The following is a 27520-nucleotide window of genomic DNA, read 5'->3' as shown; positions in this document are numbered from 1 at the left end:
CTTTTTTCTTTCCCTCTAAGCAGAATGGAGGGGGAGAAAATGAAACATAAGTTTATACTGGGGAGGGGATGAACAAAAACCTGAATGGACACAGCACAGACTATGGTCAAATGTTTGCCTATTCCTAACAATCAGTAAAACACTTTAAAACGAGACCTCACTGATCACTGTAGCTTCAGACACTGGGCAGTCCAATTTCAGGAGTTTGTTCTGCCCCCCTCTGCCCCTACTCCATGTTTACATTAAAGATTAGAAGGCTGATAGGCCAAATCACTGCTGGGAGGGGGGAGCTGAGCTGCCAAGTCACTGCTAGGATAGGGGAGCAGGGGAAGCTGAGGTGTCAGGTCCCTGATAGAAAGGGGAAGATGAGCTGCAAAGTCAATGATAGGACAGGGGAGCAGGTGAAGCTGAGGTGCCAAGTTACTATTCGGAAGGGGAAGCTGAGCTGCCGAGTCACTGTTAGGAAGGGGAAGAAAGGGAAGCTGATATACTAATTCACTTCTGGGAGAAGGGAGCAGGAAAGATGAGCTGCCAAGTCACTGCTAGAAAAGGGGAGCAGGGAAAACTGAGGTGTCAAGTCTCTGTTAGGAAGAGGAAGCTGAGCTCCCAAATCACTGTTAGGAAGGAGGAACAGAGGAAGCTGAGGTGCCAAGTCACTGCTGGGAGAGGGGAGAAAGGAAGATGAGCTGCTAAGTCACAGCTAGGTAGGGGTACAAAGGGAAGCTGAGCTGCCAAGTCACTGCCAGGAAGGGCGAGAAGGGAAGCTGATGAATTCACGTGCACCCGGCCCGCTGACATTTTAAAGTGGTTGTTAAACCACTTTGTTATGTTTACACAAATGTCCCTGTTTGCTAATGACAAGTGTCCTAGTGCCTGTGCTTTATTAATAAAATGCCACTATATACCTGATTTCCGAGCACCGCTCATGTGACCGGCTGGCTCTCCCCTCTCCCGATCTGACAGCTAGAGCAGGAGGGGCTGAGAATCCCCCGCTGATGTCAGCAGGGAGGGGAGGAGAAGAGAGTCAGTCGTTCACGTAAGTGCCGAGGTGTATAGCGGAATTTTATTATTAAAGCACAGGCACTGGGACACTTGTCATTAGCAAACAGGGATGTTTGTGTAAACATAACAAAGTGGCTTAAGTAGCTTCCGGGAGGGGGGCTGTGTAATATGCAGGGGTGTGTGAAGGGGGGCTTTGTAACATGCAGGGGGGCTGTGTAATGTGCAGGGGGGGGGGGCTGTGTGTTGTGCGGGGGGGCTGTGTGATGTGCAGGAGGGGCTGTGTAATATGCAGGGGGGCTGTGTAATGTAAAGAGGGTCAGAGGTGGGGGGGCTGTGTAATGTAAGGAGGGCCAGAGGTGCGGGGGCTGTGTAATGTAAAGGGGGCCAGAGGTGCGGGGGCTGTGTAATGTAAAGGGGGCTAGAGGTGCAGGGGGCCAAAGGTGTGGAGGCTGTGTAATCTAAAGGGGGCTAGAGGTGTGGGGGCTGTGTAATGTAAAGGGGGCCAGAAGTGCAGGGGGTTGTGTAATGTAAAGGGGGCCAGAGGTGTGGAGGCTGTGTAATGTAAAGGGGGCTAGAGGTGCAGGGGCTGTGTAATGTAAAGGGGGCTAGAGGTGCGGGGGCTGTGTAATGTAAAGGGGGCTAGAGGTGCGGGGGCTGTGTAATGTAAATGGGGCTAGAGGTGTGGGGGTTGTGTAATGTAAAGGGGGCCAGAAGTGCAGGGGGCTGTGTAATGTAAAGGGGACCAGAAGTGCAGGGAGCTGTGTAATGTAAAGGGGGCCAGAGGTGTGGAGGCTGTGTAATGTAAAGGGGGCTAGAGGTGCAGGGAGCTGTGTAATGTAAAGGGGGCCAGAAGTGCAGGGGGCTGTGTAATGTAAAGGGGACCAGAAGTGCAGGGGGCTGTGTAATGTAAAGGGGACCAGAAGTGCAGGGGGCTGTGTAATGTAAAGGGGGCCAGAAGTGCAGGGGGCTCTGTAATGTAAAGGGGGCCAGAGGTATGGAGGCTGAGTAATGTAAGGGGCTAGAAGTGCAGGGGGCTGTGTAATGTAAAGGGGGCCAGAAGTGCAGGGGGCTCTGTAATGCAAAGAGGGCCAGAGGTGTGGGGGCTGTGTAATGTAAGGGGCCAGAAGTGCAGGGGGCTCTGTAATGTAAAGGGGGCCAGAGGTATGGAGGCTGAGTAATGTAAGGGGCTAGAGGTGCAGGGGCTGTGTAATGTAAGGGGCCAGAAGTGCAGGGGGCTCTGTAATGTAAAGGGGGCCAGAAGTGCAGGGGGCTATGTAATGTAAAGGGGCCCAGAAGTGTGGAGGCTGTGTAATGTAAAGGGGGCCAGAGGTGCAGGGGGCTGTGTAATGTAAAGGGGGCCAGAAGTGCAGGGGGCTCTGTAATGTAAAGGGGGCTAGAGGTATGGAGGCTGTGTAATGTAAGGGGCCAGAGGTGCAGGGGGCTGTGTAATGTAAAGGGGGCTAGACGTGTGGGGGCTGTGTCATTTAAGGGGGCAGAAGTGCAGGGGACTCTGTAATGTAAAGGGGGCCAGAGGTGTGGAGGCTGTGTAATCTAAAGGGGGCTAGAGGTGCAGGGAGCTGTGTAATGTTATCTTCATTTATTAGCAGGTGAATGTGGCCCTCCAAGCATTCACATACATGGAATTCGGACTGTAAGTGGAAAAAGGTTGCTGACCCCTGCCCTAGACAAAATAAGCATTATATTCTGCATATGCTAGGAAGAAAGTGAACAGATTTTATTGTTTGGACCAACCCATTGTTGGGCTTTAAAGCATTTATCCAGCCATGCACCCCATTTACTTAACATGTGCATCCATTATTGAGTGCATATCAGATAATCAGATAATCCCCTATTACAGTCCATGGGGGGGGGGGGTTACTATTTTTCTTGTATTAAGCGAAATAAAAAAAAGAGAATAAAAATCCCCTCCAGTATTTTGGGAGGTGTGTGCTGCTCTGCTGATGAAATCTCTCACATGCCACGCATGATGCAATACTATCCTGGGTATCATCCAGAAGACGCTTATTTTTGCTCTGTTTGCTTTATTTTAGTATTTCAAGCAAGTACTCCAGTACATTTATAAAAGACAGTGCTGTCCTTTACACACATTGTTTCTGCTTTACTTGCTTTGGACTCTGGAGGGTCATATATTTTAGTGAATGGGGGGAAAAGAAAGTCAGACAGCTGTCACATGACTGGTAGAGGAGAGATTTCCCCAAACTACCAAACAGGAAGTGAGGAAAAATCACACAGACAAAAATCTCTTTTTTTTTTTTTTTTTTGCAAGCTGGGACCCCTCTAGCTCCCCTCTAGCTCTTATACAATACAATCCTTCCCCCTAATACATTTTCTGAAAGCAGGGACCCATTACCATTTGTTTGGCAAGGGGTGGTTGGTTTACACATTGTAGATGGGAAGGGGTTAAATAAGCCAAAACAATTTGAAATAAAAGACACACTTTGCTAGCTATGAATACATTTTATCTTCGGTTTAGAGAACTCCAGCTTTGTAAATTCAGTTTATGTGTAACTTACCCCCTTTAGCAGTAGTCAGCACCTTTCTGGCTCTGTGATGTCACTCCTCCTCCTGGCTGAATTTCTCTGACTTCCTGTTTCCTTCCTTTACCGGTGTAACGTGAGAATTACCTACCCCGTGAGAAAAACCTACCCTCGTCACTTCCTGCCAGGAACAGCTGAGCAGCGCAGCAGTGCGCATGCTCACAGCCCCGGATACGCAATGGAAGAGTTGAGGAGCTGACTAGTTCGCATGCGCACTAGTATGAAATGATCACGGTGTCCGTGAAAAAAACCTACCCACGCGGTGGTTACATTAAAACAGCTGTGCTACAATATGAGTCATCTCCGCTCCTGTCCCTGTCACTACCCTGATCTTGGCTAGTAAATATAAAAGCGGCTCTAGGCTCCGTGATTTATCTTTTCATACAGCCGCTGCCGCTTTTATATTTACTAGCCCAGATCAGGGAAGTGACCGGGACAGGAGCGGAGATGACTCATATTGCAGCACAGCTGTTTTAATGTAACCGGTCGCGTTACACACACTGCCGTGCACCGGAAGTGACGAGGGTAGGTTTTTCTCATGGGTAGGTAATTCTCACGGAACCGGTCCTGATACTAAATGTCCCATGATCCTTTGAGCCTCTGTAGTTTCAGGGCGGGCTATGGGAGTCACTTGTAGCAGTTCTGGGAGTTGATGTGGGCGGGTCCTAGGGTTACTGTGGGAGTTTCTGGGCGGTGAAAGGAGAGTATTGGAACTCTGCGCTCACCAACCACACTTGATTCCTCTCTGCCGTGAACAGCGTGCTGTACAATTGGAAGTGGAACCTTACAAACAGGGGAGGACTGGGCCAGGGCGGTAGGGGGGGCAATTGCCCCCTGGGCCGCTCTGATGCCCTGTAAAAAGGCTGCACTGCTTCTGCCACAGACATGCCTAAAGGATTCCTGGTGAAGAGAAGTAAAAAGTCCCTGCCTCTGACCTACTGAGTGTGGGTTGAAGACGAGGACAGAGCGCAGGCCTCACCCCCCCCCCCCCCCAGCATGGATGGTGTAAACGGTGTCTGAGCAGAGGCCGGTTCCATGCCCCACTGGAAACTCTTCTGCCCTGGCCAGCCCCAACCGAGCTGTCCCATCCCCCCCCCCCCCCCCTGCTGGCCAGGTCGGGAACCCGGATTCAGCCATTAAGTAGAGAGTATCCTAAGCAGGGCTTCAGCTTGGAATGGGGGTCAGGAGGAGGATTGGGAGAGTGGGAGGGGGGGGGGGGTGAGGGAGAGTGGGAGGGGGGCCGAGTCGCTGCACCATGGGCCTCTGGTTTGTAGTTGCCCCCTGGGCCTAAAGTTGACGGTATGTCCCTGCTTACAAACCATCTCTTGGACATGAAATGTTCTATTCTAGCTATAAAGGACACACAGATATAAGACTGATCACATGATTATGTTTTTTTCTGCTCTGCTCTCATTCTTTACCAGAGAAACAGCAAATTGTCTTTGTTGAAGGCATGATTTGTAATGTGTACCGTATATAGGGTTTGCACACACAACACACACATACAACTCGATTTAGTCACACACAAATCTTTGGTCGTTGTAAAGTGTATGTGTAGTCACCAAACACACTAATATTATTGTGGGCAGAAATGCGCATGCGTTCTACACAGTGTGAATGGGGCCGTAGATGCAGGAGATCACTACCATACTGGAATCATTGCAGTTTTAGGGCTTGGTTAAATTACTGGTGTAAAAATGCAGCACAATCACAAGGTTTTACCCCCCCCCCCCCTCCCAACTACTCCCCCTTTAGCTGAAGGGGCAGTGGCTGGGTGTGAACATATGCCACAACTGAGATACTCTGCTTTATGGCTGTGATGGGAACTATACCTCCTGTTGTGCTTGGTGGGCACTACTGCCTGCCAGACACAATCAATTCTAGTGAATGGAGCCACACTGCAATTGTGCACAATGTGCAGGTTTGCAGTGCAGTACTGCAGCATTTAGGGGGTTAAAATAGGTGATGAGGAGGTGATAACTCCTTATTACTGCCGGTCAAATTCTCTCTGAAGATCTGAACGCAGATCACTCTTCAGTCTGCAAAGCAGGTGTAAATGCGTCATTCCTGTCTTGCAGTATGCCAAAGAATAAAGACTTACTGCAAGTCTACAGAGGAAGGGCTATGGGGGGGGGGGGGTATTATGAAGGTGTTTCCTTTATATGTGAATGAATCAGTTCAGAGAGAGCAGGGCTTTAGACTTTAGGGTGGCCAGACTGTTCAGCGGGAGTGGAAATTTTCCTGGGAATAGTGGCAGTAAACATCACCGTATCTGGTATCAGTGGGAGGAATAGTGCCCCATCATTGGTGTCAGTGGGAGGAATAGTGCCCCATCATTGGTGTCAGTGGGAGGAATAGTGCCCCATCATTGGTGTCAGTGGGGGGAATAGTGCCCCATCATTGGTGTCAGTGGGAGGAATAGTGCCCCATCATTGGTGTCAGTGGGGGGAATAGTGCCCCATCATTGGTATCACTGGGAAGAATAGTGCCCCATCATTGGTGTCAGTTGGAGGAATAGTGCCCCATCATTGGTATCACTAGGAAGAATAGTGCCCCATCATTGGTGTCAGTGGAAGAATAGTGCCCCATCATTGGTGTCAGTGGGAGGAATAGTGCCCCATCATTGGTGTCAGTGGGAGGAATAGTGCCCCATCATTGGTGTCAGTGGGGGGGGGGGGATAGTACCCCATCATTGGTGTTAGTGGGAGGAATAGTGCCCCATCAATGGTATCACTGGGAAGAATAGTGCCCCATCATTGGTATCACTGGGAAGAATAATGCCCCATCATTGGTATCAGTAGGAGGAATAGTGCCCCATCATTGGTATCACTGGGAGGAATAGTGCCCCATCATTGGTATCACTGGGAGGAATAGTGCCCCATCATTGGTGTCAGTGGGAGAAATGGTGCCCCATTGTTGATGTCAGTTGGCAGAATAGCAACTTGTAACAGTGGGAGGAATAGTGCCCCAAGGGCCAGATAAAGGCAAGCTAAGAGCCGCCCACATCTGGCCCCCAAGCCACACTTTGGAGACCATTGGCATAGAAGATGGTGGTGCATCCCAGCATTGACCTGGCATGTGGCATATGACAGGAGGACACTGCTGTGCGATTACCTGCGGGAGATTTAGCAGAGACCCTTGCAAATAGGTGTGAGCAGGAAACCCCATGCAAAGCAATGGAAGCCTGACAGTAGCTGCAGCTGGTGGTGCGGGACACGGCATGCAATGGATGACAACAGGACAACACTGGAAGCAGAGGCGTAACTAGAACCTTCAGGGCCCTGGTGCAAGAAACCATGAAGGGCCCTCAGAACCCTGGCCGGGGGCCCTTCCCTTCAAGCTTGGGGCTCTTCCCACTGATCCTGGGGCCCTTTACTCTCGTTGCGGGGCCCTTTATTACAGTCCCGCAGTGGGTCCCCTTCCTGCCATCTTGGGGCCTCCCCACCATGGTGGAATGCCAGGGCCCAGTCGCAAGTGTGACCTTTGTGATCCTGGAAGTTCACCCACTGGTGTCGGTAGTTTTTATTTTTTGGTATTATAATCGTATTATTTTTTATCATTTTTTTTTATTTTTTTACAATGTCACTGACTATGACTCTGTCCATTCAGAAAAGGAAGGAGCTGGTAAATTACATATTTACCGACCCCTTCCTGGTTGGCTGGATGGTGCCACATCCCCTGCAGAAGCTGGCAGGAGAGGGAGCACAGTGGGGGGGGGGGGGGGGCAGCACAGTAGTGGGGGGGGGGGGAACCAGGGGAGCACACAGGGGCCCAGAGATAGCAGAACACAAGTGAACTGGATAGGAGGAGTGGTGGGGAAAAAGGACAGTGATTTCTTTACATGCTGCCCCCACCGCCCCCTCCTATCCCGGTGGGCAGGGGAGCTGCACAGGCCCCCTGGAGCATGGGGCCCGGGTGCAATCGCAACTCCTGCTACCCATGTAGTTACGCCCCTGGCTGGAAGCGCTGGGTGGGTGAGTATGTTATTGCAGCTTAGAAGGGGTTAAGATCAAAATTACCCGGGGAGGGTGAAGTTCCTTTAACCACTTGCCGACCGCCGCAAGTACATATTCTGCGGCGGTCAGCCCCCCACAGGCAAAGTGACGTATGGGTACGTCACTAGCCTGTGAGGCTCTGGGGAGCGAGCGCGCGCCGCCGGAGGCGCGCTCCCGCTCGGTCACGGACCCCCCCGCGCGTGTGCCCGGCGGACCCGATGTCCGCCGGGCACTTGCGATCGTCCGTTAGAGCGGGAGAAAGGCAGGCGGCTGATGTAAACAAGCCGCCTGTCATTCTCCCCTGTGTAGGAACAGTGATCATACAGTTCTACTATGTAGGACCGTTGATCACTGTTCCTACACATCAAGCCACAGCCAATCACAGTTAGAATCACGCTCTTAGGGACACACACAACCCCTCCCTCTCAAAAAAAGTTAACCCCTTCACTGCCAGCGTCATTTTACAGTAACAGTGCATATGTATAGCACTGATTACTGTAGTAATGTCACTGGTAACCCCAAAAGTGTCAAAAATGTCAGTCAAGGGTCCGATCTGTCCTCCGCAATGTCGCAGTCCTGCAAAAAAAACAAACGCAGATCACCGCCATTACGCGTAAAAAAAAAAAAAAACAACAAAAATGACAAAAATCTTTCCCTTAGTTAGTAAACGCAATAACTTTTGCGCAAACCAATCAAAATACACTTTTTGCGATTTTTTCTTTACCAAAAATATGTAGCATAAAACAAATTGGCCTAAAATGTTAATAAATTTTGATTTTTACATTTTTTTGGGGAATTTCATATAAAAAAATGTGAAAAATATTGTTATTTTTGCAAAATTGACGCTCTTTTTTTGTTTATAGCGCATGATCAAAAAATCGCACAGGTGATCAAATACCACCAAAAGAAACCTCTGTTTGTGGGGAAAAAAAAAGGACGTCAAATTCGTTTAGGTACAGCGTCGCACGACCGCGCAATTGTCCGTTAAAGTCACACAGTGCCGAATCGCAAAATAGGCCCTGGTCAGGAAGGGGGTAAAATCTTCCGGGGCTTAAGTGGTTAAGTAAGGTAGGTTAACGGGCTCCTCACCAAACTGGCTCAATTGTGTGTACAAGACTGGTGTGGACATTAGGTGTGGGGGCTCCTTCAGGTCCAGAACTGAAGTGAATGGACCTATGTACTTTATTTAGGAACGGAGTATCATGTTAGCGCTAAAAAAATAGAGGAAATAATGATGATGGTGCATGACTAAAGCCTGGGAAAAGCTGCTGCAGCTGTTAGCAATGAGGCCAGTGAAATGGTTTTAAGGAGTCCAGACTGCAGCTGAAACATGCATCGTGAATATGTATGTGGACTTGATATGGAATAAATATGAGTCACTGCTGGGGGGGGAGCAGGGAGCCCCAGGCATGACCATGGAGCATTAATAAGATTTCCACAGATGTGTGTGTTCTCGCTGGCTCCCGCGCTCTCGTTTTTATGTGGATCTGTTGAATGTTGCTCTCAGGAAAGTCAAATCTCAGGCAAAATAAAACACAGTCGAGCTCTGTGCAAGCTTTCCCACATACCACTGCCAATGTAAATTAGAGTGACTGTGACCCGCCTGCAACCCAGCTATTCCAGCGCTCCGACACCACCGATACTACGATATGGAAAAATACTAAGCCCGGGAATAAATGAAGAGCTGCTTTTATTTGCTTAAAATTATCATGTGGGGAACACTGGCAAAAAAGCTGCGGTGTCCCTGTAATGGGTCATCCCAGGCTAGAGTTAGCTGGTGCTGCCCTAGGCAACGGGAGAAAATATGTCCAAATAAGCCATGCTAGGCAAATATGCCTTCCCATCAACCTCACATAGTGGGGTATTTGTTCATTTATTTCTCTTACATTTATCTCCCTTTACTTTTTTAGGTATTTTTAGGATGCCCTGGGTGATGGATACACACACGGTCTATGTAGGCACGGCCAGTTTGAGACCTTGTCAGTGGCGTAGCGTGGGTTGTCAGCGCCCGGGGCAAGGTAAGTAATTTGTGCCCCCTACACAAATCTACTAGACCACTACACTGACCACTACACTGACCTAGCTGATCACTAAACAGACCTACCTGATTCCTACACTGACCTACCTGATTACTATACTGACACCTACACTGACCTACCTGACCACTACACAGACCTACCCGATTCTTACACTGACCTACCTGACCACTACACAAACCTACCTGACAATTACACTGACCACTACAGAGACCTACCTGATTCCTACACTAAGGATGGCTGAGCAGGCTCCTAAATGGCAGCATGACACTGCGCCCCCCCCCCCCCCCAGATTTTGCGCCCGGTGCGGCTGGCCCCCCCAGCACCCCCCATGCTACGCCACTGGACCTTGTTCACATGGGTGTACTACAGAGTATGCCTATACCAGGGCCGTGTTTACTGGCACAGTTGTCAAATTTGGCATGAACCCAGCCGCTGCTTCCAATTGAGATTAATAGGACTGCCTGCACAGGGATGCATGGAACACCTGTGCCTCCCCATGTAGGTAAACATGGCCCTCGCAGAGGTGTGTGCTGTAGCACACGTATGTGAATGAGGCCTCAGACAAAATGGAGGCCTGCGCAAAAATTAAGGTGGAGGCTTCATCTGTTGAAATTGTGACGGGTGTCTCAACAGCACAATGGGCCTACTCATTAACCACTTTCCGACCAGCCGCCGTAAAACTGTTTTTGCAGCGGCAGGTTGCCGCAACTAACCATACCTGTATGGCGGTTCGCTAGAGCGATTCTGTGGGCGCGCGCCCTCGCGCCCACTCGCCAGCGGGAAAGCTGAGGCGAAGGGCCGGCAGCTGCAATTGCCGCCGGGCACCCGCGATCACTCAATGTAAAGAGAGAGCGGTGGTCTGCTGTTGTAAACACAGCAGACCGTTGTTCTCTCTGCCATTAACACAGAGCCCCTGTGGTCCTGCTATTTAGGAGCACAGGTCTCTGTATTGATTTCACAAGCCCATCCCCCCCACAGTTAGAAAACAACCCCTAGGCTCACACCTAACCCTTTGATCGCCCCCGAGTTAACTCCCTACCTGCCAGTGTCATTATTACAGTAACAGTGCATATTTTTAGCACTGATTACTGTAGTAATGCCACTGGTCCCCCCAAAAGTGTCAAAAATGTCAGTTAGGGGTCCAATATGTCCGCCGCAATGTCGCAGTCCTGCTAAGGGCCGGTTCACACTTCTGCGAGTGCGCCGATCGCATGTAATTCGGAGTGCACTGCTCCTTCATTACATGCGATCGGAGGTGCGGATGCGAATTCAGCCATACACTTTGTATGGCTGAATTCACAATGTATCCGCACCAAACACGCACATGACCCTTTTTTCCAGCCGCATCAGGATCGGTTCACACTTGTGCGATCCGATCCTGTGCGAACTGTCAGATCGCACTGCGATATGCGATCAAACTGGGGGTGTCGTTAACATTTCATTGACACCCCCAGCATATCGCATATGGCAGTGTGAACTGCCAGGGGTGCGATTGCGATGCGGGAACAGGCTGCGAACAGGCTGCACATAAATTAGTGTAATCCTGAAAGCATTAAATAAAGTAAATATGCAAATATTATAAAAATTCCTTTACTGCATATTATTCCTAACAAACTGTTGAAAACATTTAGGGCTCATTCACACTTACTCAAATTATTGATGTTTATCAAACACGCCTATAGCATTAATGTGCGTTAATAGGTGCAGTTGATAAGCGTTTAATGAGCATTAAAAAAGCTCCCCAGATGCCCTATGAGTGTTTGCGGCAGGTTGACAGGCGTTTTTGCTTGTTAAATCTACACCACAATCCCCTACAATAGCTGGTTGTTAAGTTGAGTCCTTAAAGCGGAGTTCCAGCCACAAAATCGACATAATTGATTTTGTGGCCATCCGCTTGCTTTTCTTCACTTGAAAAGGAATTGGATAGTTAGGATTTTTATTTTTTTTTACTTACCTTGTAATTGTAGAAAGAAATACTCACCTATCTTCCACTTCCTCCCTCGGCGGCCGCGGCCCGCGACGTCACTTCTGGTTTGCAACGATTCCTGGGAGCTGAACGTCATCGCTCCCAGGAATCAATGCGCCTGAATCCGGCCCCGCTCATCACTTCCGGTGCAGACGCTGCACCGGAAGTGACGAGAGGGGTCGGTGCAGGTGCATTCTGGGAGAAGAAGACACGGAAGAGGACGCAGAAAAGGATCGCGCTGGCTTCAGCTGCCCACAACAGAGATGGCAACGCTGGAGAAGAAATTTTAAAAGTGAGTATTTCTTCTTGCAGGTAAGTGCGAACCGGGACAGATCAGAGGCTAGCCATTGTGGAATTTACTAGCCCTGACTGTCCCGGGGGTATGTTCATTGAAATTTTTTTTTTTTGTGGCTGGAACTCCGCTTTAACAACCGATGAGTCATTAGCTGTTGGTGGGCTTCCCTGCTGAATGTAAAAAAAATAAACGTGGGCCCCCCCTCCCCAAAATCTTTACCAGGCCCTTCTTCGAACATGCAGCCTTGCAGGTCAGGAAAGAGAGGGGATGAGCGAGCGCATCCACATGCCCTTAGCATACCTGCCCCCCTGCCCCAAAGCAATTCCCCATGTTGATGGGGACAAGGGCCTCTTTCCCACAACCCTGGATGGTGGTTGTGGGGGGTCTGCGGGCAGGGGGCTTATTGGAATCTGGAAGCCCCTTTACTAAGGGGCCCCCAGATCCAGGCGCACCCCCTCTATATGTTAATGCTTATGGGGTACTACCTACTCATTGACCAAAAAAAGTGTCAAAAAGAAATAAAAACAATTCCTTTATTAAAAATAATAAAACAATGTCCCCCGGTGTAGATCCATCGTCAATCATGATGGCAGCCGCAAAAAAAAAAGCTCCGCTTGCACTGGAGGCTCAATCCCGTCTGCCTGCTCCGCCGCCTGACATTTCTTAAAGCAGAGTTCCAGTCATTTTTTTTTTTTGTTTAAGGCAGCAGCTACAAAAAGTGTATCTGCTGCCTATAATAAACAGCCACTCAGCTGTCCCACGATCCAGCGCTGTACTCACCCCAGCTGTGTTCTCCCCGTGTCCTCCCTCGGTGGCGCCCGCATCTCTACTATGAGAACCCAACTGTGACAGCTTGTGGCTTTACAGCTGGGTGCCCACTGCGCATGCGCTTTCTGACTGGTCCCGAAGTCTTCTAGGACCTGTCATTTGTCCCAGAAGACTTCGGAAAAGAGAACTTCCTGTCAAATCGGGTACCTGCTCCCCACCTCCTCCTCAAAAGCTCTGTTTTACAAACAGGAACCAGGAAGGAGGCCTAAAAGCAGAAGTTCCACTTTTGGAAAAGCTTTGAAAAGCTAAGGGGCAGGGACACAAGGCGACGTTACCTGGAGGCCTTCAGACTTTTTATTCCACATCGGGGGACATTTTGTTTTTATTTTTTAATAAAGGAATTGTCAAAAACGGTGTCTGTGGTCAAAGACGGTTATTTCTTTTTGCAACTTTTTTTGGTGAAAGAGTAGCAGGCAATTATTTTTTTTACATTATGGACACGGCAGCCAGCTTCCCCCGCCACGCCTTAACAATCAGCTGTAATTTACACTGTACTTATATGCCGCAACCACGCATTACCATAGACTTGAATGGGAGGCGTTGAAAGGCTTCAAAAGCCACCTGACTCAACATAAGGCTTCAATTTTGAAGCTAAGCGACGCAAAACTAACACTTCATGTTCTGATAATGTGAATAGCACTGTGTGCTGTCCATTGTATAATTTGCATAGGCCTTTAACTTAGCCTAACATGTATAAGCTCCTTTGAATTCCCAACAGGGACACTTGGCATGATGATTGTATGCTCTCCCCACAAAGATAGGTTATAACTGGCTTTTCTTTAATTACCCCTACTTTGTGTATATATTGCCCCTATAGTCCACAGGCTAAATGGAACCATTTGTATCAGTCTAATCCTGAAGAGTGTATAGACATTTCCCCACACTGGTCCTTTAATTGGCCCTACTGTGTGTGTAATAAAGGGAAAGGGTCTGCAAGATCCTTCGGGGATAGAGACCAATACAAATGGTTCCACTTAGCCCATATAGTACTTTCTGATAAATGGGCACTATATTATTTCAGGAAATAAAATACAATGTTAAAGCAGATTCTCTGCAAAGTAAGCTCCCCCCCCCCTCACTTGCTTAACCCCCGTAGATTGGTAATATACCGTCCTTTGATGACAGGCGGTGAAATCATTCTCCTGCCCATAAGATCCAGGGAATACTTAGCACTCCAAATCTAATTAGAAGGCATTGTAACAGTATTGGAAGCATCTTCTCAGCGAAACGTGGATTACTCACGATTCCCTGGAACTCATCATAGAAAAAATGGAATCACCTTCCCCTAGGAACCAGGGGAGAGGTAAGTATATTATCTAACTTTTACCCCCCATACAGTTTTTTTATGTTGCTTTCCCAAAATGAGGAGGGGGGCCTTCTCAAAAAGTGGACCTTGCATTTTAGCTGAAAACTCATCTTTAAAGTTGCATGAGTTTTATAAATTCCAGCCTATATGTCTACTTTAACCCTCTCTTTATGCTGACTGCTAGAACTGCTTACATAGGGCAGAGTTTAGAACAGCCAGTCATAAATGGGAGCCAGACTTAGACTTACCTCGTGCTGAGGAGGAAAGGGAACTCAGTAGCAAGTAGCCATGAGTAATTTCCTATCAGTGCTTAAAGTTAAAAAAAGGCAAGAATTTAGGTTTAGTTTTGGAAGTGGAGATGGATTAAAACACCTATTAGGCTTTTTTTTTTTTTTTTTTGCAGTATGTCCCCCCGTTACGGAGATTCACTCTTCCGATTTGTCCTGTTTATCATTATCATCACAAGTGAAAGTAAAGAAAACCCCAAATTTTAGGTTGTCCCCAGAAAAGTAATGGAGGGGTAATTTTCCAATGAGGACCCCAAGGAATTCAACTAATTTGCAGGGATTTCTTCTCACTTCCTGTTTTGGCTATGATATAGTAAGTAAATCTCCCCAATGAGAACCAGATGGCAAACAAAAACTGACAGGAGTTATAACCCTCCCTTAGGGCTCTTTCACATGGTCCGCCTCTGTAGGCGGATCCGTGCTGCTCAGCGGGGATCGATCCGCGATCCCCGCAGAGCCGGCGGATGACAGCTCCGTCTCCGCTTGCAGAGCGGAGAGGGAGGTGTCACAGCCCCCGCTGCTCTCTATGGGGAATCGGACCACCTTTCCGCTCTCATCCTAAACCCATCCAATGCGATCCCCAGGACGGATGGAAAATAGGGTTTCCATCCGTCCGGATTTCACGGACAGGATCAGATGCGGATGACATGTCTCCGCTGACATCCGCTGCTCCATAGGGAATCCGATCAGATCCGCCTAAAAAACTGACAGGCGGATCTGATCGGACCGCCCATGTGAAAGAGCCCTTACTCTAGTCAAAAGTTTTCCCCATAGTGCATTTTTTTAAATTGATCAGACCTGCCCAGCTATTCGATGCTGAAGTAGTATGGTAAAACAGGTAGGAGGTGCATTCCAAACACATGTGAAATGGACATTAGAATAATGAATCTTTGTTCACATTACCTGTTGTTGATGTACATTTGGGTACTGCAGTCCAGGCATTTGCTGACCTTGCTGCATCTTTGAAATCATCATCTTTTGCTGGAAACTTCCTGACCTTGGAAGTGCTTGATTGGCAGTCAAGGAATTAACCTGCTGTACTTGTTCATGCTGCTGTGATGTGGACGAGTTTTGCTGTTGTGGAAATGGTAACATTGGTTTACTCTGTGGCACCAAACCAGATGAAGCTTGTTGGTTAGTTCGCTCAGGGCTGTAGTGGAACATAGGTTTTGTAAGGCTATGCTGATGCTCTTCAGGCAAATGACTGGAATTGACTGAGCCCTTGTTAGAATCGTGAGGTTTCATCAAGTCAAGTGAGGCACTCTGGGCACTAGAGTTATTTTTATAGAGGTAGCTATTAACTGTTTTTGGCTGATTTCCACTTACAGAAGCTCCACTCATTGAGGTACCATGAGGACTTAACTGTTGCTGCCGAAAAGGGCTAGGGACTTTCTCCATCCCATACTGTCTTGAAGGCTGTCCGGTGGCTGGGACACTTGCCCAGCTTGTGGATGGATTAGTCTGCTGTATTAAGTTATGCTGCCGGTTGGCAGCTATCTGTTTCAACTGTTGAGCGTGAGATAGCTCCTGCCAGTTGTTCAAACGGTTCGAACAAGATGATGCTTGTGACTGGCCTTGACTGGGGAGAGTGCTAGGAGAAGATGTCAAAGGGGAACTAGACATGGAAAAAGTTGGCCCGGTCGATGAAGGCCTCATTTGTGGCGATCCAACCCGTGTATGATTCAGACACTGTGGGTATTCGCTTTTAATTACTTTGTCCAATGGTGCAGATGTTAATGAACTTCTTTGGTTATGTTGATCAATGTCTATGGTAAATGGTTCATCTTGTTTAATTGTTATGTTTATCATATTCTGCAGTTCAAGATCACTCATTGGTGGCACAGAAATATATGTAAATTCGCTAAACAATTCTTGGAGATCGGGATCCATAAGCTGCTCTCCAGAGTCATCTCCATACCTAAAAGAGTTTTCATGAGATATCCGATGGTCAAAATTTTTGCCACATGACATATTTTCTCCAGGTTCTTTCTTTATACCTTTTAACGTTGAGTTAAATAAATCATCAGCCTCACAATTACTGGTTGCATTGCTGTTTTTTCTATGTAAGGCTTGCTCCATTGGTGCGAGTCCATTAACTGACTGGTTCACTCCATCGACTCCATGATACATGTTCTGCCCGGCTGCTAAGCAGTCACTGGTACGAATTTTCTTAAAGTCAAGGAATGAATTATCCAAGACGCCATTGGATCTCTTGCTGTTGGTTGGAGATACATTTACCACCAGTCTCCTCTTCAACGATCCTTGAAGCTAACAAAGAACAAGACAAAAGCTATGTTAGCAAAGTATAACTATAAGGCATCAACTATATCCAGTAGTCAACGCACTACTGTAAAATTTTCCAATGTTTGGTTAATGTACCATCAACATGAACTTTGACAAGGGTAAAGAGTATTTCCTATCTGTAAACACTAGTCTTGGACATAGGTTGCCATTGCTACAAATCACCTTCTTAACCATGCTTACCTAGAGATGCTGCATTATGCCTTTCATGAAGATCAGTATTTAATCAGGAATTCTGCTTACTCTAAAATGGCTTGTATTAGAATTGAATACTTTGGTCCATGGTTTAATGATTAACCCCAAGAAGATATAAAACCACATTTTAATTCAGTTACAAATTTTATAGCAACTTCAGGATTTTGAATGTAACAGACAAAGTTTTTAAAACTCTCTCCTGCTGCCACATTATTAATTATGCTATCAAAATTAGTGTGTGCTGTAAATTGCCTCCAGCATTGGTCCTGTTTCTTCTAGCTGGAGGCTGCCATTTTGCTGAAGCCCAGAGCCCTGAGCTGCAGTAAATCTTTAGGCTGTCAGCAGATCAGCCTCTACATTTATGGCACAGTGCCGAAAAAATAGGGAGCAACTGAGCATGTGCAGTGCAGGGTGAGACAGTGTATTACTGGATTTTAAACAGTATAGGCACTTATTTTTTCCGTTTTCAATGATTTTTATTGAATATTTTATGGAAAAGAACATGAAAAGTACAAAGATTGTCATCGTTAACATAGGCATATCAGTCCCAATTATCCCATCACAATCACAAAATAAAAAGCAGAGAAAAAAAAAAAAAAATGAACAAACGGCTTAAACTGCCACTATGCGCTAAACTGTCCAACATGAAGCAAGATAACATCAATCAAAAGCAAGTATTAGTGGATACAAGCAACAAATTATCACGAGCAATAGGGGCTAGAAATGTGGAAAACAATAAAAACAAAACCCCTGCAGTATCAGCCTCCTATTCAGCCCATTGCCATGTCCCGACACCAGGGCAGCTAATGGAAGCACACTGAGGTATCATAATTGGGAATGCTCAAGTGGGCTTTCATGACACATCAAAAAAGTCAAAGAGATAGAAGTAAAGAATAGCAGGAAAGAAGAAAGGGAAGAAGAAGAAAGAAGAGGAGGAGAGAAGAGGAGGACCCCGCCCCACGCCCCACGTCCCCGATACCCCCATGGCGCAGCTCCCGCTAATCACTACCAGTAAGATAGCGAAGCCACGGCTCCCACACTTTATCAAACCATTTCATTTTCTCATTCAGCATAGCCGACATATGTTCATTGAGCATAATCCAGGTAAGTTTATGTCGGAGCTGATCGAATGGCAGGACCAGAGACCTCTAAGATCGTGCTATCGTTATTTTCGCAGCCGTGAAAATAAATGTAATGAGCCTTTTTTGCGCCCTCGTGGCGGTGTCCACCCCCAGGCCCAACAAAGCCTGTTGTGGGGATTTGGTCAGGTTAATTTGCATAAGGGTGTATATAAAATTATACACCCTTATCCAATAGCAGCCTACCTTAGGGCATTGCCACCATATGTGGAACATGGTTCCTTCCTGACCACAGCCGCGAAAGCACAAAGAAGATGCTCCAGGTACATATTTCGAAATTCGCGTCGGTACCATATACCAGCGCATCAATACTTTGTAGGCATTTATTTTTAATGTTTAATGTAGCTATACCTGCAAAAGGGGCCAGCCTGAAGTGATCCAGCAAGTCTGCTTATATATCCAAATATAGGCTTAGTGAAAGTTGGTGACCAAGCTGAATTTTAAACTGCATTAGAAAAAAAGTGAGGTCATCAACCTGGCTGTGCTTCCTGGCTTGGATACCTGGATCAGAAGACTGGCTTAAATAACTCCCTTGTGGCTCCTCTATATTTTCATTGCAGGTAAGTAATGAATTCCAAGAAGAGGCAATATGCCATCATTGAGTTCTTGACAATGAGGGTACAGGCTATCCGTCATCCACAGAAGTCTACAGAATGTTTATGGATATGACACTATTGACAAGAGCAATGTGCACAGATGGATGAAGAAGTTTAAAGAAGAGGAAACCAACACCGAAGACAAACCAGGTAGTGAGAGATCATCAACTGCGACCACCCACACAAATCCTTAGCGAGTGACTCAATGACGGCATGTTTTTTCTGCTTGAAATCTATTATTTACATGCAATGAAAATGAAGAGGAAGAAGAGTTACTATAGAGAAAGTATAGAGGAAGAGTTACTCTACCAATATGTGAAATTTGAACGACCTATGGAATTTAATAAAGGCATGCCCACTTTTGCATTACTTTTAGCACAGCACTGGTATAAAAGGTGAAGCTGCCTTGCCCGAACCAAACAGATTCCTGCTCCATTTTCTAACCTGCCGTAAAAAGACAACTGGAGTCCAATTGGTTTCTACGGGTATAACAGTCACCTTTGTATTATACCCCCATTACATTCCTTGTTCAGCTTGGATAACTATACCCATGAATAAAGCAGCAGCAGCCTCTGGAAATGAATTGTGCAGGCTCTGTTGGCAACACATTCATCTATGAGAACTCAATTTGTAATCTGATATTAGCACTGTGAGATGAAAAATGCTCTCTGATGCCGTCATAGCAAGGAGGGAATATGAGAAACTGAATGCAGTGAAAAGAATGAAAGTAAACCTCTGCTGAGATCTTGTACAAAGTGGATGTATTTGAGGCTTATGGTGAGTGTTGCCGCTTTAGTGCACTTACAACACAGTTGCGTACTGTCTGAGATAGGTTTCTTTATTAATTGCTCTCGCAGTTAATTTTTCAGGGCAAGCTTTCCAGGGTATACCCCCTTCTTCTAGGTCCAAACATTACTGCTTGGACCTAGACGAAGGAGATAGACCCTAAGAAGCTTGTCCTTAAAAAGGAATTGTTAGTGCAACCAATAAGAATGTATTACAAACACTCATTCTCAGATGTTTTCTCCTGTATCCAATTGCCATATTTTAAGTATTTCTCCTTTCTGCATCTGTGAACCGTGGCAAACTGCAGCAGATGCAGGTGGTCAGCCATTCTAAGTAGAACTAACAATTGCCCATTTTGGCTAATGTCCAATGTATGGTCAAAATGTCTGCCAGTTCTCTACTGACCACTTGCAAATGATCTCAGGGGCATTTCCCTAATGATACACAGACAGACACAAAACAAAATATGTCCGGGGTTTGAAGCCTTCCCAACTACACCCAAAACAGAAATAACTGCAGCTTTAAATTAAGAGCTATTTTAAAATTGCCCTAGACTCTGCAAATCAATAAAGAACAAGTATTAACTGTTTTGTTGTAGAAAGCAGCTATAGCCTACCCTGGTTGGGTTGCCACCTAGGCTAGGTGGTGAAATAGGACTTGTTGTTAAATCTACACCACAATCCCCTACAATAGCTGGTTGTTAAGTTGAGTCATTAAAGCGGAGTTCCGGCCACAAAATCAACATAATCGATTTTGTGGCCATCCGCTTGCTTTTCTTCACCTGAAAAGGAAATGGATAGTTAGGATTTTTTTTTTTTACTTACCTTGTTATTGTAGAAAGAAATACTCACCTTTCTTCCACTTCCTCCCTCGGCGGCCGCAGCCCGCGCCGTCACTTCCGGTTTGCAATGATTCCTGGGAGCTGAACGTCATCGCTCCCAGTAATCAATGCGACGGCACCGGCCCCGCTCGTCACTTCCGGTGCGACGCCGGCATGCCCAGAAGCTGTGGAGGAATGCGGCACCGCACCGGAAGTGACGAGAGGGGCCGGTGCAGGCGCATTCTGGGAGAAGAAGGCACGGAAGAGAACGCAGAAGAGGATCGTGCTGGCTTCAGCTGCCCACAACAGAGATGGCAACGCTGGAGAAGAAAGTTTAAAAGTGAGTATTTCTTCTTGCAGGTAAATGCGAACCGGGACAGATCAGAGGCTATCCATTGTGGAATGTACTAGCCCTGACTGTCGCGGGGGTATGTTCATTGAAATTTTTTTTTTGTGGTCAGAAACTTCGCTTTAATAAGAAAGAAATCATAAGGCAAGTGACGACCTTACTTCCTGGCCTGTACAGGACTGATGGTTGTTAAATCTACAGCTGTGGACAAAAGTTTTTACAATGACACAAATATTAATTTTCACAAAGCCTGCTGCCTCCGTTTTTATGATGGCAATTTAGAAAAACTCCAGAATGTTATGAGGAGTGATCAGAGGAATTGCAAGTAATTGCAAAGTCCCACTTTGCCATGAAAATGAACCTAATCCCATATAAAAAACATTTCCACTGCATTTGTGAAGAAGGCTTCAGGGAGCCCAAGAAAGTCCGGCAAGCGGCAGGACCGTTACCTACAGTTGATTCAGCTGCGGGATCGGGGCACCACCAGTGCAGCTCCTTCTCAGGAATGGCAGCAGGTAGGTGTGAGTACATCTGCATGCAAAGTGAGGCGAAGACTTTTGGAGGATGGCCTGGAGTCAAGAAGAGCAGCAAAGAAGCCACTTCTCCCCACTAAAAACATCAGGGACAGACTAATATTCTGCAAAAGGTACAGGGATTGGACTGCTGAGGAATGGGGTAAGGACATTTTCTCTGATGAATCCCCTTTCCCATTGTTTGGAGGCATCCGGAAAAAAAACCTTGTCCGGAGAAGAAAAGGTCAGCGCTCCTACCAGTCCTGTGTCATGCCAACAGTAAAGACTCCTGAGACCATTTATGCGTGGGGTTGCTTCTTAGTCAAGGGAGTGGGCTCCCTCACAATTTTGCCTATGAACACAGCGATGAATAAAGAAAGATACAAAAACATCCTCAGAGAGCAACTTCTCCCAACCATCTAGGAACAGTTTGGTGAGGAACAATGCCTTTTCCAGCATGATGGAGCACCTTGCCATAAGGCAGCAGTGATAACTAAGTGGCTTGAAGTGGCTTGTGGAACAAAACACCAACATTTTAAGACCATGGCCAGGAAACTCCCCAGACCTTAATCTCAATGAGAACTTGTGGTCAATCCTCAAGAGGCGGGTGAAAAAAAACCCCCCAAATTCTGACAAACTCCAAGCCTTGATTATGCAAGAATGGGCTGCCATCAATCAGGATGTGGCCCACAAGTTGATTGACAGCATGCCAGGGCCAATTGCAGAGGTCTTGAAAAAGAAGGGTCAACACTGCAAATATTGACTCTTTGCATAAACTTAATGTAATTGTCAGTAAGGCCCCGTTCACATAGGGGCGATCAGACTTAGAGGGGCGACCTCCGAGGTCGCGGTGCGAGCAGCGCGCCGCGACCTCGGAGCGGCCGCCACGGACTTCATAACATTGAAGTCTATGGCGGTCGCCTCCGGGTCGCCCCAAAGAAGCTCCGGACCCTTTTTCTAAGTCGGAGCGACTTGTGTCGCTCCTATTAGAACGGGTCTGCAGCTTCCCTATGGAAGACGACCTACGGCGACCTGTGAGGCGACCAGGTCGCCTCACAGGTAGCCTTAGTGTGAACGGGGGCTTAAAGCCTTTGACACTTATGAAATGCTTGTAAGTATACTTCAGTATACAATAGTAACATCTGAGAAAAAGATCTAAAAACACTGAAGCAGCAAACTTTGTGAAAATTAATATATGTGTCATTCTCAAAATGTTTGGCCACGGCTGTACAGTTATTAGAAATGGGTGCTAAAAAAGGAGGGAAGGTGGGGTGCATTGAGGATTGGCTCATTAAAGTGATACTAAATATCCTAATTATCCAAAAATATTCCATACACATGCGTAACTTTATGCCCTTGTAATCTATTTTTAATGAAATTGTTTTACTGTGTTTTTTTGCCTTTGTGTGATCTCAAACCTCTCCTTTGCGCCTCACTTCTATTTATCTAGAATGAGCAGTGCATTAGTTGCGGTCAGTTGCAATCCCCTATGCACACTACACATCCCATAGTCCCAGAGAGCAAGAGAGGGTGGCTACATTATTACATAAAGTGGGACCACAGAGAACAAATATAGCCACTCTCTAACAGGAAGTTGGATTACAGCAGCAAAAAAAAGGAATTTGGAAATGTGAAGGAGGCCAGGAGCAACAGAAGGGACTTTTCTGAGGAAAGAATACATACTTGAAAAAAATGTATTAACCGGTTGCTGACAGCCGCAAGTACATATACTGCGGCGGTCAGCCCCGGCCAGTCAAAGTGACGTATGGGTACGTCACTAGCTTGTGAGCCAATAGCGGGCGAGCGCACGCCCGCCCCTTCCCTAACAAGTCAGTGCGTGTGACCGGCGGACCCGATGTCCGCCGGTCACTCGCGATCGTTCGCCGTGAAGGGAGAAAGGCAGGCGGCTAATGTAAACAAAGCCGCCTGTCATTCTCCCCTGTGTAAAAATGGAGATCACACGGTTCTACTATGTAGAACCGTTGATCTCTGTTCTTACACCAGTAGCCATGTCCAATCACAGTTAGAAACACGCCCCTAGGGACATACTTAACCCCTCCTTCCCTGCCAGTGTCATTTTTACAGTAACAGTGCATATGTATAGCCCTGATTACTGTAGTAATGTCACTGGTACCCCCAAAAGTGTCAAAAATGTCAGTCAAGGGTCCGATCTGTCCGCCGCAATGTCGCAGTCCCACAGAAAAAATAAATAAATCGCAGATCGCCGCCATTACTCGTTAAAAAAAAAAAACAACAAAAATGACAAAAAGCTTATTGTGATTTTTTTTACCAAGCATATGTAGCAGAAAAAAATTGGCCAAAAATGTTAAAAAATTTTGATTTTTACTTTTTTTTGGGAATTTCATATCAAAAAATGTGAAAAATATTGTTATTTTTGCAAAATTGTCGCTCTTTTTTTGATTATAGCGCATGATCAAAAAATCGCACAGGTGATCAAATACCACCAAAAGAAAGCTCTATTTGTGGGAAAAAAAGGACGTCAAATTAGTTTAGGTACCGCGTCGCACGACCGCGCAATTGTCCATTAAAGTCACGCAGTGCCGAATCGCAAAAAAAAAAAAAACCCTGGTCCGGAAGGGGGTAAAATCTTCCGGGGCTTAAGTGGTTAAACTGGAGTTTAGTGTCTTTCAAGAATAAGGTCACCCTTGTAACATGTTACAATAATGCACCTGCCCGCACCCACCAATCCCTTATGGTAACAATGGGTTGGGGGAACCTCTCTGCACATCTGCTGTCAAAATTTCAAAACAGCGTAGCTTTGTGGGGTTTAGGGTTGCCACCTCATCCCTTTAAACCTAAACACATAAGAATTACACAGATTCTGAGGCTAATTTAAAGCAGATAAGGCTCCAAGTGAGTTTCAATTTCAATGTTTTTTATTGAAAATGTTTTAAAGCATCAACATAAGAAACAATAACAGAAAACAACGTTCAGTGGTAAAGCCATCACCGCAGTAAGCTATAATAGCCCCCGGGGCAAGCAAAGGAAATACAGCAATTACCTATATAGCATTTGAACAGAAACAGAAGAAAAAAAAAGAAAAAAGCAATACATGCGTGGTCCCCTGAGTTACTAGTGAAATGACCACTCCGTGGCCATGATCTGCAATATTCTACAGGTCTAGAAGCCAGCCCGAGTAAGCCTCCCCGCGGCCCGCTATGTTCAGGCCACGTTGGAGCCAAAACAAATGTGTGTGCAGCAACGTGCCACCACTGAGTAAACCTAATGAAAAGGCATACACAAGACGAAAAGGAAGGAAGGTAAAGAGAAACGTGAAGAAAGAAAGGAAAAGAAGTGATAGAAAGAAAAAAGAATGGACCCAACTCCGCCCCCCGCCCCATGCACAGCCCTCAAGCTGTCCCGGTTAGATAGTTGAGCCACGGTTCCCACACTCTATCGAATTTGTGCAATTTGTCGTCCAGTTGAGCCGACAGCCGTTCATTCACCATGATCCAGGACAATTTATGCCTCAGCTGCTCAAACTGCAGGACAGGAGACTTCCAAGATCTGGCAATTGTAATCTTTGCTGCAGTAAAAATAAAGGTTATAAGCCATCTCTGTTCCTTCGTGGCTGCATCCACCTTCCGGCCCAAGAGGGCCTGCTGTGGTCAGGTTAACTTGTGTTAAGGTGTAAACAAAGTTGTACACCCTAATCCAAAAACGTCTCACCTTGGGGCATTGCCACCAGATGTGGAACATAGTACCCTCCTGACCGCAACCCCGAAAACACAGAGGAGAAGCTCCTGGCACAAAAGATGCTATCCTAGCTGGCACCATATACCAGCGTAGCAGTACCTTATAATTAGCTTCTATGATTGAGGTGTTGATCAATGATCTGGAGGCCTCCTGAGCCATAGCATGCCAATCCCCCAAATCAAAAGTGTCCTGGACATCAGTTTCCCAACGGTCCATATAAGGAAGTTTCACAGACGAGTCAGATAACACATTATAAAAAATGGAGATATAACCCTGCAACTTATCATATTTGCGGCACAGATATTCCATGGACGTCATGGTTGTCAGGTCCGAGACACGAGACAGTGAGCGCAAATAGTGTTCAATTTGAGTGTACCAGAAATATTCAGACTTAGGCAAGGCATGTTTATCAATTAACTGCTGTCGTTTAAGGATACCCCTATGATCACATAATCCACTATTCTAATCAGTCCCTTGTTTGTCCACCATTGAAAATATCTGGAGAGACCCAGGGGGAACTCGCTATTATCGAGAATGGGGGCCAAGGGAGTATGTGGAGACCTAAAGCCATGTGTTCTGGACAGCCGATCCCATATGGCTAGAGAGTGGGACAAGGCCGGGCAGAGAACAGGAGGACGAGCCTTGGGTGGCAACCACATGATATGGGAGATCTCCCGGTCTGGGACGGAACTAGCTTCCAGTCTCATTCAGGCTGTAGGGGACTGATGATAATGATATTGTACCAATTGGGCCATTTGCTCCAAGTGAGTTTAATTACCACCTTAATCAGCCACAGAACCTGTGTAATTCATATGTGTTCAGTTTTTAAGGGATGAGGTGACAACCTTGGTGGGGCTGCCCACAAAGCTGCATCATTCATTCATTCACAGAGATCTGTGAATGAATGAACTACAAGTACCATCTTCCACCACGGCAGACAGCTTGTGGTTCTCTGAGAGGGCACTCGTGAGTGCTTTTGTGATTCATTAATTCTTGGTAGACTTCAGCAACTATCTGCAGTATCCTAGCATTGCATCCATGATCTGCTGATCGTGGGTACAATGCTTTACAGGTTGCTGTGTAAAAATATAATAAATGCACTTATTTTACCTGCAAAATTATGTGCATTTATTATTTTTTTTTTGGAAAAGGTAAACTTATCCTTTAAGAATGGCCTGTCTGATATAGACGGTATATGGAGCACTGGGGCAAGCAAACACCAAGCAGAGTAAAAAGCGGCCTCCAATGTGCTCAGGAAGTAACTGAAGACAAACGTTCTGATTCTAATTTTCTCTAGTGTCGAAGGAAGGTTTGCAGATTGGCTGCTATGGATTACTGCACTGTGCTGATTAGCATGTTGAGTTTTGATTATTTTTTTTGTAGAAAACTTCTTGATAAAGGACATATGTTTTGATCAGGCTTTGCTGCAAGGCATAAAGCAGGATGCCATTATGAGGATCCATAGACACATGATCCACATGTTGCAATTGCCTTTCCTAATTAATCAGATGGCTTGCCACCTTACTTGGTGAAATCCCAGGAGAACATATTTAGCAACGTTTTAATGTTTCATGATCCCTGATCGTCTGTTGCCAGCTGTATATTTTACAGCCTATCTGGACATCTGGAGAGCTGGGAAAAGACTGAAAGCACATTTAAATTTTGGCAATGGAATGAATTAAATTGGCCCTCTGATTAACAGCTTCTGTGTGTTATTTTTCTTTATCTGGATGCTGCAAAATTAAGCATAATGCAGAAAATGAGAAAAGGGGAAGTACACTGTATTTCCAGTGAGCACATATTTTGAGCTATTATTGCACTGTAAAGTACCTAATTATTGATGTGTTTAATATTGTAACAGGATTGCCTTTTTTGGTATCAAATTAAATGTAGAGATGTGCAATTTAACCACTAGAGGCAGGACAGAGTAGCTTTTACAATGACTACCTAACAACCACTTAAGCCCCGGAAGATTTTACCCCCTTCCTGACCAGGCCCTATTTTGCGATTCGGCACTGCGTGACTTTAACGGACAATTGCGCGGTCGTGCGACGCTGTACCTAAACTAATTTGACGTCCTTTTTTTCCCACAAACAGAGCTTTCTTTTGGTGGTACTTGCTTACCTGTGCGATTTTTTTATCATGCGCTATAAACAAAAAAACAGCGACAATTTTGCAAAAATAATAATATTTTTCACATTTTTTTATATGAAATTCCCCCCCAAAAAAATGTAAAAATCAAAATTTTTTAACATTTTTGGCCAATTTGTTTTCTGCTACATATGTTTGGTAAAAAAAAAAATCATAAAAAGCGTATATTTTGATTGGTTTGCGCAAAAGTTATTGCGTTTACTAACTAAGGGAAAGATTTTTGTCATTTTTTTTTTTTTAATGAGTAATGGCGGCGATCTGCGATTTTTTTTTGCGGGACTGCGACATTGCGGCGGACAGATCGGACCCTTGACTGACATTTTTGACACTTTTGAGGGTACCAGTGACATTACTACAGTAATCAGTGCTATACATATGCACTGTTACTGTAAAAATGACACTGGTAGGGAAGGGGTTAACTTTATTGGAGAAGGAGGGGTTAAGTTTGTCCCTAGGGGCGTGCTTCTAACTGTTATGGGATGTGGCTTTTCATGTAACAGCAGAGATCTACGATCCTACATAGCAGGACCGTATGATCTCTGCACTTACACAGGGGAGAATGACAGGCGGCTTTGTTTACATTAGCCGCCTGCCTTTCTCCCTCTGTAACTGACGATCACGAGTGACCGGCGGACATCGGGTCCGCCGGTCACTCACGCGGAGGTGTCCGTGAACGTG

The 27520-nt window shown here is 46.2% G+C and overlaps 1 protein-coding gene across 1 annotated transcript in view; it reads right to left on the bottom strand.

Moving 5' to 3' along the window:
• The window catches only part of MAML2 (mastermind like transcriptional coactivator 2), a 276987-nt gene that overhangs the window by 112831 nt on the left and 136636 nt on the right, over window positions 1–27520 (bottom strand). Inside the window, exon 2 of the mRNA XM_082244555.1 lies at window positions 15180–16544. Within this exon, the coding sequence (XP_082100681.1) occupies window positions 15180–16544 (1365 nt within the window). The remainder of the gene's footprint in view (window positions 1–15179; window positions 16545–27520) is intronic.

Source organism: Pelophylax lessonae (genome assembly GCF_965119305.1).
Source record: "Pelophylax lessonae genome assembly, chromosome: 2".
Lineage (NCBI taxonomy): Eukaryota > Metazoa > Chordata > Amphibia > Anura > Ranidae > Pelophylax > Pelophylax lessonae.
This window is presented reverse-complemented; position numbering and strand designations above follow the sequence as displayed.